This window comes from Pimephales promelas, chromosome 9 (genome assembly GCF_988280905.1).
Source record: "Pimephales promelas chromosome 9, fPimPro1.hap1.1, whole genome shotgun sequence".
In the NCBI taxonomy this organism is placed as follows: Eukaryota; Metazoa; Chordata; class Actinopteri; order Cypriniformes; family Leuciscidae; genus Pimephales; species Pimephales promelas.
This window is the reverse complement of record NC_142777.1, coordinates 20636626-20648012: the sequence shown is the minus strand read 5'-3', so window position 1 is coordinate 20648012 and position 11387 is coordinate 20636626. Positions and strand designations below refer to the sequence as shown.

The 11387-nt window shown below is 38.3% G+C and overlaps 1 protein-coding gene across 1 annotated transcript; it reads right to left on the bottom strand.

Annotated features, from left to right (window-relative positions):
- Positions 1-781: 781 nt before the first annotated feature.
- cyp4v2b (cytochrome P450, family 4, subfamily V, member 2b) lies at positions 782-11309 on the bottom strand. Its single transcript, XM_039649078.2, has 11 exons — positions 10975-11309; positions 10766-10878; positions 10584-10669; positions 9251-9441; positions 9019-9088; positions 7363-7489; positions 6966-7136; positions 6786-6888; positions 6487-6621; positions 5896-6075; positions 782-3029 (listed from the first exon to the last, which is right to left on the bottom strand). Exons 1-11 carry the CDS (start codon positions 11165-11167, stop codon positions 2866-2868), a joined length of 1533 nt encoding a protein of 510 aa, XP_039505012.2. The 5' UTR covers positions 11168-11309; the 3' UTR covers positions 782-2865.
- Positions 11310-11387: the final 78 nt, after the last annotated feature.

Genomic DNA, 11387 nt, shown 5'->3' with positions numbered 1-11387 from the left:
AATACAGACATTTTACCCAGAATACTCCATTTGTTTTCTGCCAAGACGCAATAATACCAGCAGACACAATATGGACTTGAAATAATGTCATGGTGAAAGCCACACAATTGTAATCACAATCACTTGGAGCTGCAGGTAAATTTCCATAATTGTTTCTACTTATCTAAATTACAGGAGTAACATGCATTTAAAATCACTTTTATCATGTTTGTGCCATACTCCTTCCATCAAATGATTTTTTTCTTAATGATAGATTTAGTCTTGATGAATTGCAGTAGTGGTTTGGGACTTGGCAAGGTCAACTGATTTTCCCATCATTCTGACAGTTTCAGGTGTCCTCTCACATGCACTGCTCAGGACAGACGAAGGATGAAGAGGAGCAATGCTGCCTCTCTGTGGAGGAGCCCTGCTCCTTATCACCCATCATCCCCAAATGAGCCGACAGAGCAGGTTTAAAGAGAATGATGCAGAGATACAGGTGATACTTGTAGAAACTGAACTGAGTGTTGTGAAGTAATTCTTAATGAAAGATATTCAGTACTGGACATCACAGACTGAGATATAAAAAAATATAATACATTTTAAATGTATATTTATTCATGCAAATTCATATAATTGGTAAAATCTCCCTGGGGATGAATAGAAAGATTTGACTGTTGTTAATATCAAAGGCATGGTATGTTGTATGTCATGTTAGCATTTCTGAGCTTAACTGATCTTTTGATGAAAATCACTGAGCTTCTTAAAGTGTTTTGTTGACTGGGACAAAATACACACAGACTTAAATGTCTCATTTTATTAAAGAAAACATTTCCACTAAATGAAAGCCTCTAGACATTCCACCATGATGAATATCAGTTTGATTAAGCATCACTTATATTCAATCTGTGTATCTAAATAAGGTGCTGATGGCATCCGGTGTGTCTGGATGTGCAGACACTGTTTAGTCTGAAAATACTTTTGCCAAAGACTTGTTTTCATCCAGTGATTCAAGATGATTAATAATGGACAGCCCTGAGGGCTTTAGATCTGCAACAGATCTCTCAATTTGCGATTACAATAACATTTCTTATTATTGTAAATCTTGAAAACAGTTTAATTAGCTTAATATTTTTTGGAAACCGTGATACATTTTTCTCCAGGATTCTTGGAGGAACAGAAAGTTCAAAAGAACTACATTTATTTTAAATAGAAATCCTTCGCAACTTCATAAAAGTCTTTACTGTCACTTGTGATCAATGTAACAATGCAACTCGGCAGTCCACTAGTGATGTGTTGTTCGCGAACGAGTTGCGCGATTCTTTGAAAAGAGCCAGACTTCACTATCCACTAGCTTCTCGCTGTCACTATGGCATTATCAGCTGCTTGGTAAAAAAAAAAAAAAAGTACATTAAAGATCAAATCCACGTACAATCACACGCAAAATCAGAGAATCTACCAGCCAAAGCAAAACCGCAATAGAACATTTCTTAAATTAAGCCATAAGTACATTTTGTTCACTTGGTACACCTAAAGTAAATTGTCTTTTTATTGTCTTGTATATGTTTTCTTAAATTATTTTAATTTTTTTGTATCAGTAGTGGAATCCAATCATTAAATCGTACTCGGTTACTATGTAACCTTGGTTCTCTCTAGAGTGTTGCGTAAGCTAGCTAACGCTATGGGAAAATCCCAAATTTAAAGCGCATTGCTGTACAGAGCAGACCTGGGCGAGGCAGCTTGCACGCCTATTGGTTGCTCTGCGTCAACTAGGGTGTTCTTTGGTTTTTCATACTGAAGTGGATTAATTTTGTGAAGAGCCACCTTGACTGAGAGCTGAGGATCACCGCCAAAAGCCGCCTCTGTAGTGATCATTTTACACAGGATAGTAGTTTTATAAACTTTCGTCGGAGACAACTGGGATTCACTGATAATCCTTTGTTAATGGTAAATGGGTTCGAACTGACTATCTCCCGCCTCGGCGTTCATCCTCCCGTCCCGAAAGCAGTCTCACCTAATATCACTGTCAGTAGCTTTCCTGCGAGTGGGTGTGGTTTCAATGCAGCCAGTGGACACGCCCCCAGCGTTTGCGAGAAGAGATACTGCTAATTTTTTTCAAAATTTTGATAGCTTATTTTAGTTAGTTGGCTGTTTTTTTATCATTCAAATTTGGCTGGGTGGCTAATAACACATTTTTATGTGGTGTGACATACTCAGAACATATACTTAATTTTGACTTTAAAGGGACTTTAAAGAAGAGCATGTGAGAATGAAAGACAATTCAACATTATAAAAGGAAAACTAGATTGCAAATGCACACAAATAGTTGCCACAATTGAGTTGATTTAAAACTATGACATTCTGTGGTTAAATATATTTATTGAATGATTGACCACTAAACTATAATTCATTATTGTCACACTGTTGCTGTGCTAGTTTCATGTACAACACTCTGTGTTTTCTTTTTTCTCATATAATAAAATAATTGCAACTTAAATCAATATTTCATGTACATTATATGGTAAGTAGCAATGTTGAGGTTGTCAATTAACCCATCCCCATATCTTGGCTTATTTTGTGCCGTTAAGCGGCTGGCTGTACACTATTTCTAACTTTTAATTAAGTCCACATGGAATCAGAAATCTGTCTCGTTTTGAGTGTTTGTTTATAAGACATTTTGCAAATTTTATTACGCCTTTAGCTACTGATAAGAATTTGGTACTTTCAGCTCTCCTTTTACCATCCATTCCACAGAATTATCCATTTAATCAATCACAAAAAATACAAAAATGACAGCACATTGCGTTTGAGTCTCCTCAAAGCTAGCAGCACAACTGTCTGTGATGTGAGTGCAGAAGCAACCTTAAGTGTTAATGGTGGTGAGAGTTATTTGATTCTTCTTTGTAGTTTGATCCAAATGCCCTTCTCAGGACGCAAAATGAGTTCCCCCAGAGGCCGCAGTTCCTCACGGCTCTGACATGCCTCTACGTCAAAGTAACGCAAGATTGTAGCAAGAACTACCTTCTCCTCCATCATGGCGAAGCGCTGGCCTGGAGCCAGAGATATACAGAAAAAGAAAAAAATGGGAAAGAAAGAATAAGAATGGCAACAAGACCAAGAGAGAGGAGACATTCATGAAGTAAAATTTCTACTCTAATTTGGAGCTTTCATTCCAGGAAGGCAGTGGAGATGATCGAGTCTAAATAATAAATCTCCAAAGCTATGTGGCACTCTTTCAGTTTTGTTAGAAGCTTATTCTTGTGTGTGGCTAGAGACCTGAACCTGCAAGCACCACTCGCTGTGAAACAATCTGTCTTATTCAGAGGTGGGATAGAGGCCCAAACACTCTGGAGACAAAATTAAACAAATCCAGCATTTTGCAAAGAAACTCGATCTGCTTTACAAAGGAAAACTCAACTCGCAAACAAACTCGATCTGCTTTGCAAAGAAAGCCATTACCGAAAACAAAGGTCAATTTGAGTGAAAATGCAGTGGAGTAAACAATAATGTGTTTTACAAATATAAATAAATGATCCTTGATAATATTTCACAAACAAATCCAAACCATCCTACAAATTGCATCTAACCTTGTCTCTCAAAACCGTAGATGCCGCTAAACAGGGGATTAATTTAGCGCTAGTCTCCCAGGAGAAGCATTTGTTTGAAATGCGCTAGCCTTTGCCTACAACTGAGGAAAAAGTTTCTGTCTTACTTTATTTATAATAAACACCTTGAGGTTTTCCTTTGCTAAATGTTTAGTACATATAAGACATAGATGACGAACTTTCGTTATTGTCAAAAGTCGGCATATCAGTTTCCGGTTTACGACTGTTCATCCGCATCCCCTAATAACTAAACAAGATGAGTGCTGCTGTTGTACGAAAAAAAAAAGAGTTCTTAAACACATCTAAGTTTCTAAGAACTGTAGGTGGATCTAACGCCCGTTTCACACACAAACCGTTAGCAGTGCTTTCACATTTTATGATGCGTTTGCAGTGTATAACTGATCATGGCTTCACACTGTCTACACACACAACTCTATCGTTCTCATATGATGTCTCATATCTGAGTAAAATCACTGATCTATTACCTTGTGTCATTTTGTCCTCAACAATGTTAAATGTAATAAACATTTTGCAAAAGAAAACCTCAAGATGTTTATTATAAAGTAAAACTCAGTTGTAGGCAAAGGCAAGCGCATTTCAAATCAAAGCTTCTCCCGGGAGACTAGTGCTAAATGAACCCCCTATTTTAGCGCCATCTACTGTTTTAGAAGAGGAAGTTGCTCAACTGCATTGTGTGAAAATCTGCCAGGACACATTTGTGAAAACATCGAGCCGAGAGATGTCACAATTATAACAGACAGAAATGCATTTGTATGCACTAGATTTGGAATTTGTCCAAAGGTTCCATGCAATTTGTCGGATGGTTTGTATTTATTTGTGAAATATTATGAAGGATCATTTATTTATATTTGTAAAACACAATATTGGTTACTCTACTGCATTTTCGCTCAAATTGACCTTTTTTTTTTTTTGCAAATTTCTTTCTGTTTGTTTGTGAGTCGAGTTTTCCTTTGCAAAGCAGACCAAGGCCCCGTCCACACTACTGCGTTTTCATTTAAAAACGGAGACTTTTTTGCTACGTTTGCACCTCCCGTCCAGACTAAAACGGGAAAAACGAAGACCTAAAACGGAGAAGTTTAGAAACGCTGCAGCTCCGTTTTGCGTTTTGAATGTCCGGAGGGCGTTTTAGTGCAGACGAGACAAAACGGAGGACTTCAGAAACGCTGACGCAGGGGCTCACGCTCGGCTCTATGATTGGGTGTCATCAGTCATGACGTATCCTTCCCTGATTCGTCAATCACTGTTTACACAGGCACGCGGATGCCCAGTGTTGGTGAATGGTCACATGATCCGCGTTTTCAGACGTTTTAATGTGGACGGAGATCATTTCTAATATGCAGATAAAACGCTGGTGTGGACGGAGATCGTATTCGTTTTAATTCTCCATTTTTAAACGAAAACGCAGTAGTGTGGACGGGGCCCAAGTTTGTTTGCAAAAAATATGTTTGTTTAATTTTGGCCATAGACAAGAGCATTAAGTCTCTCGTTCAGCTAATAATGCTCAATAAGCAGACTGACTCTTAGGTGAAGTATAATAGAAAAAGAAACTTATAATAATAACAATGTCATAGGTTGGAAATTCAGAACTTGAATGAAACTACTGAATCTACATCAGGAAACAGAAAATGTTGCCTGTGCAGAAAACACTTATGAGTCAGTTCATTTTAGAGAATCAAAACATACAACACAACCAGTGTAATTTGATTAGGGAGCAAATGAGTTGGTTTGTTTTGTGAATCAAACACATGCTGTATTGTACAGCTATTGTAGTCTGATTACAAAGCAAATTACTCTAATGAGCCGTTTGTTTTTAGCGAATCAAACGCATACAAGTGCAACCAGAGAAGTCCAATTCCTGAACACATGTCTCTAGTGAGTGGGTTCTTTTTAGTGAACGAAACACTTACTGTGCAACCACTGTACTTTAGTCTGATTCTCAGACAAATGACTCGAGCCTTTTTTTTTTTCATTAATCTGAAACATACAGCTTTTAGCTCAATGTGAAACTTAAGCAAAATCGATCAATTCTTTATGATTCCCATCTCTATGCATATGGCCTCTTTAATAGAATGCACTCCTTTGTATGATACATTTATATCGTTATCCTGTGCTTCCCAGCCTTTTTGTCTTATGCACCCCCCATAGGCCCATTAAGAATGCCCCAAAAATTTTAAATGTTCTCCTTTTCACATTAATTCATATTCTACTGGTTAGCATTTACTCTTATCATTTCTATTATATGTCACTTTTATACCAGTTTTTTGTGTTATCATTCTGTTCTTTTTCTTACCGATGCAGTTTCTTGGCCCAGCAGAAAAGGGGATGTATGCATATGGATGCCTCCCTTTGCTGTTTTCTGGCAGAAACCTTTCCGGTCGAAATTCCTCAGGTTCTGGGAAGTAGCGCGGGTCCCGGTGAAGAGCATATGGTATGATAACAGCATCCACTCCTTTTGGAACTTTGAACCCATCTGCAAACGAGCAACAAAACAATCTCAGTCAGTTATTTTATACATATCACAGAAATTGAACAACTAAACAGGATTTAGCGCACTGCAAAAATGCCAAACTTTACCGTTGTGTGGGAGACAGAATAAAGCTTTAAAAAATAATTGATAAACGGATGCATTATTTGCGCATTGCAACACTTTCTGTCATGAAAAGTTGCTATTTCCCATCCAGCTGCTCTTTCATTTAACCTTGACATGAAAGACTCTTAGCTCTTATCTAGAAATAAAGACTCAGGGTGCTTCATATTTGACAATGGGAGATGGAAATAGATGGCGTGACATCTGCTGTTATGCTGAGGTGCAAATAATGAGAGTGGCATCAAAAAATTTAGATCTTTGATCTTGGCAAGGTGACAAACTGCTGCCACCTACTGATTTGACAGGTCTCGCAGATGCTGCGTGCAAACAGAGGCACGGAGGGGAAGATCCGCAGACTCTCCTTGATAACACACTCCAGGTAGCGAAGCTTTTTCAGGTCCTCCACCCCCACGTGCCGCTCTGACGAACCTGCCGATCAGAACGCAGGAGATGCAGCTGAACTTTAAATGAGGTTGTTAGGAAACATTCCCAAGCTGCATTCTTTACTACGGAGTCAACAAAACAACTGCTTTTATTGAGAACACATTATGCTAAATGAAATACATCCCACATTGTGAGAAAGACTTGTGTACCAAACACTTCCTGTAGTTCTGCCTGTATTGCCTTCTGGACCTCAGGATGGGAGCCGATCAGATGTAAGGCCCAGTTCATTGAAGCTGCTGTGGTATCATGACCCTGTCAAAGAGAATGGTCCTTAAAATAATGTTCAACATTTGTCTTGACAAGCTTTCATTTTATTGTTTTATTTGTACCTCAAACATGAAGGTATCCACTTCCTCCTGAATGTCCTCATGGCTCAAATGCTGTCCGTTCTCATAAGTAGCTTTTAACAGCATATCTAGGAAGGCCTGTCTCTTCCTCTGCCCCTGGTCAGAATCACTATCAGGCTCAGAGCTCATGAACTTCGCTCTCTCCTTGATGACCTTCAGGTCAAGAAAACAAATAATTCTGTACAAATAATCTAAAGGTTTGCATTTAACAATTATAAGTAGATTTTATATAGAGAACACATTGATTCTTAATTCTAAACATATTGTTTTTTTTGTGCAAATAGTTTTAAAATTTACTGGACTTTGTTATTGTTTTAGTTATTTACATATTGAATCGGAAGTCTCACACATTCACAGAAAAAAGAGGGTGATCACTCACACTTTTAGTGAAAGAATGGAGAATCTTCAATCTTCTGGAATGTTCTTTGCCTTCCTGCAACATGTTGTAAATCCAGTCTGGCCACAGCCATGGTGCTCTCTGTCTCTTGGTGATGATGTCACTCATTCTGCAAGAGGAATATAAACACTGTCCGTTCTCAGAGAGGCCAACATGGCCCCTATTTATTAGCAAGAACACATGCTTTAACATTAAATACTTACAATGAGGAAAATAAGTATTTGAACACCCTGCTGTTTTGCACGTTCTCCCACTTAGAAATCATGGAGGGGTCTGAAATTGTCATTGTAGGTGCATGTCCACTGTGAGACACATAATCGAAAAAGAAAAAAAATAAATCTAGAAATCACAATGTACAGTATGATTTTTTTACTATTTATTTGTATGATACACCTGGCAAATAATCAATGTTAATATTTGGTACAGTAGCCTTTGTTTGCAATTACAGAGGTCAAACGTTTTTCACCAGGTTTGCACACACTGCAGGAGGGATTTTGGCCCAATCCTCCACACAGATCTTCTCTAGATCAGTCAGGTTTCTGGGCTGTCGCTGAGAAACACAGAGTTTGAGCTCCCTCCAAAGATTCTCAATTGGGTTTATGTCCGGAGACTGGCTAGGCCACGCCAGAACCTTGATATGCGTCTTACAGAGCCACTCCTTGCTTATCCTGGCTGTTTGCATTGGGTCATTGTCATGTTGGAAGACCCAGCCTTGAACAATCTTCAATGCGAGGTTGTTCTCCAAAATCTCGCAATACATGGCCCCAGTCATCCTCTCCTTAATACAGTGCAGTCGTCCTGTCCCATGTGCAGATAAACACCCCCAAAGCATGATGCGACCACCCCCATGCACGGTTAGTGGAATTATGGCCAAAAAGTTCAATTTTGGTCTCATCTGACCACATGACTTTCTACCATGACTCCTTTGGATCATCCAAATGGTTATTGGCAAACTTGAGACGGGCCTTGACATGAGCTGGTTTAAGCAGGGGAACCTTCCGTGACATGCATGATTTCAAACCATGACGTGTTAGTGTGTTACCAACAGTAACCTTGGAAACGGTGGTCCCAGCTCTGTTCAGGTCATTGACCAGCTCTTTCCGTGTAGTTCTGGGCTGATTTCTCACCTTTCTTAGGATCACTGAGACCCCACGAGGTGAGATCTTGAATGGAGCCCCAGTCCGAGGGAGATTGATAGTCATGTTTAGCTTCTTCCATTTTCTAATGATTGCTCCAACAGTGGACCTTTTTTCACTTTAAGCTGCTTGGCAATTTCTCTGTAGCCCTTTCCAGCCATGTGGAGGTGTACAATTTTGTCTCTAGCTCTTTGGTCTTGGCCATGTTAATAGTTGGAGGATAATAAACGGAGTGGAGGTGGACATTTTAAAGGCAGACTAACAGGTCTTTGAGGGTCAAAGTTCTAGCTGATAGACAGGTGTTCAGCTGTATCATACAAATAAATAGTTAAAAATCATATAATCTGATTTTTCGAATTTTTTTTTAGATTATGTCTCTCACAGTGGACATGCACCTACGATGACAATTTCAGACCCCTCCATGATTTCTAAGTGGGAACTTGCAAAATAGCAGAGTGTTCAAATACTTATTTTCCTCACTGTACATATGTACACTACTTACTTATAGACACTTTGAACATACTCAGAGTCAGCATTGCTCTGAGCATAGATCCTCTCTCCCATAGCAGTTTCTGTTGCAGACAAACATATCCTATATGTTTTATCAACAATTATTATAACTAAGTGTTAGGGCTATTTTACATTAGCATGCATGAACAGTGTGTAAACAAAGCAGCAGGAAAACCTCAACAGCACTCTCACATTGTGCTAAGGAAAGATTGGCTGTACTGTACCACATATGATATCCAAAGCGCACAAGGTTACATAGCTGAAGCAGTTGAACGGCTCTCCATCTCCATGCTTCTGCATCTTCTGAATCAAAATTTCTGTTTGTTCATTCATCACTTCCAGGAAGTCAGAGAGGATAGAGAAGTGGAAGGTTGGAGTCAGCATTTTACGCCGGTTACGCCACTTCTCCCCTGTGCTGTGTGAAGAAAAGTTGAGAAGAGTCAAATCTGTCACCTCAACCTATTATACATAATGTAAAGGCCAAAAGTGAACATCGGGGTAATTTTGTATTAAATGTCTGTGTTTTTGGACTCTGCGTTTGGACAGGAGCCCATAGACCTTGTGTTCAGTGTGGCTGATTATAAACTGTGCTTTTGATAGACTTTGTTAGCAGTGCTTGATGCAAGCTGCTCTTGAACATGAGATTTATAAAATAAAGTATATCAAATAAAGTTTATTATTATTATTAAAACATACTGTAATAGACATGTAGTTATTTCAAACATCACCAATTGCAAAAATAAGGATGTTTTTAACCCTTGCATTATGTTAAAATTCTGGGTACAATTGTTTTGTTCCAGGTTATGGAAAAGGTTAAACAAAACTTCTAACACATTACATAAAAGAGAAAACAAGGAAACTGTATTTAACAATTTTAAAAAATATATTTATTTATTATTATTAATTTTATTAATAATAAAATGTAAGTAAAATTTTATTTAAATAAAATATTTTTTTTTTATTAAAATTTTTAAATTTAAATAAAATTTAATTTTTTCACTTAAACAGTCGAGCAAGGCACTAGAAACGGCACAATGATGGGGTAAATCGTAAGTAGTGAAAGTTAAGTTAAGTTACCTTACGTAAAATAGCGTTTTATGATAACTTGGACGTGATGTCACGTCGGGCTCAGTGATAGGCTGCTGCAGTTCCTGTTGCTGCGTTGACAATGAATACAAAACTAAGGATAATTTTTTGGCTTCAATATCTCAAAAAGATAACAATAGAAGAGAACCTCTCATAAGACAACAAATAATCCCACCCGAAACTGGTTGCTTGGCTGCTTGTCAAAGCCAATGTTGCTTTTCCAGTCTGTAAAAAGTCACTGTGGCGATTACTTTTGTAAATACTTAAATATGTCTTTTATTCATCTATATTAGGATGAGAGAAGCTATTTTAACATAAAATTGACAGTAGGATTTTTTTCTGATGCTACCCCAATTAATTTAATTTCACATATTTACAGTGACCATTACAACATACAGTCTTGTAATAGCAAAGAAAGCAAGCAAGCACAGAGTAATTTTCACAAACAAATTGGTGGTAAACCCACCGTACCTAGTGAGCAGGCCTGTGCCGAGCCACGGATGCAGGAACTTATATGGGTATGACTTGTCAAGGTGTCTGGAATTACTGAGGACCACCTGAGAGAACAATATAGGTATGAGGAAACTGTAAGGAAAACATAATTATACACCACAAAAAGTAAATGGAGAGGATAAAATTTGACAAACAGGTACCTCAATATTCTCTGCATGATACAAGATTAGAAAGGGGACTGGACCCACCCACACCTTTGCAAGAGGAAGGTGTCGGTTTTCATTTGTGCCCTCAATAATCTGGTTGAAAAAATCTTTAACAGAAACACGCTTTTATAATTTTGCAGTGTTAAATGATCATCAATCAATGGTAGCAAGAGCTGATGTTAGTCAAAAAGATCATCCCTTACCACCTGCATTGACTTTAAACTGCAGTGCATTGCCAATGATTGGATAAGCGCCTGGCATTCCTGGAATTGGTCTCATTTCGTTCCATTTTCCTATATAATTTTTAAGTGGATGATATGTGGTAGATACCAAAAGAAGTAGAAGAACGGCTGAAAATATAATCCCCAGGATATATAATCCAAAAAGGATGCCCATTTTGTTTCGATGAAGCTGGCTGTAACTAATGCTCTGAAAGAGGAGCACAGACTACTTCACGGTGAACTTCAGACTTAACTCTTAGCACAAACAGAGAGAGAGTGAGTGAAAAACACCCTGGGGTAATCAAACAGATTTAGGTATGATAACTGGGACACATGCAGGTTATCTGTGGGTTAAGTGCCTCCCGTTAAAACATTAACAGACAACAGAAGGCAGC

Coding starts and splice junctions, on each gene's coding strand:
- cyp4v2b (XM_039649078.2), bottom strand. CDS start 11,167: ATGGGCATCCTTTTTGGATTATATATCCTGGGGATTATATTTTCAGCC. Junction 7,137..7,362: donor TCCATTCTTTCACTAAAAGT/GTGAGTGATCAC, acceptor CTTGACCTGAAG/GTCATCAAGGAGAGAGCGAA. Junction 3,030..5,895: donor TGGGCCAAGAAACTGCATCG/GTAAGAAAAAGA, acceptor CTCTGGCTCCAG/GCCAGCGCTTCGCCATGATG.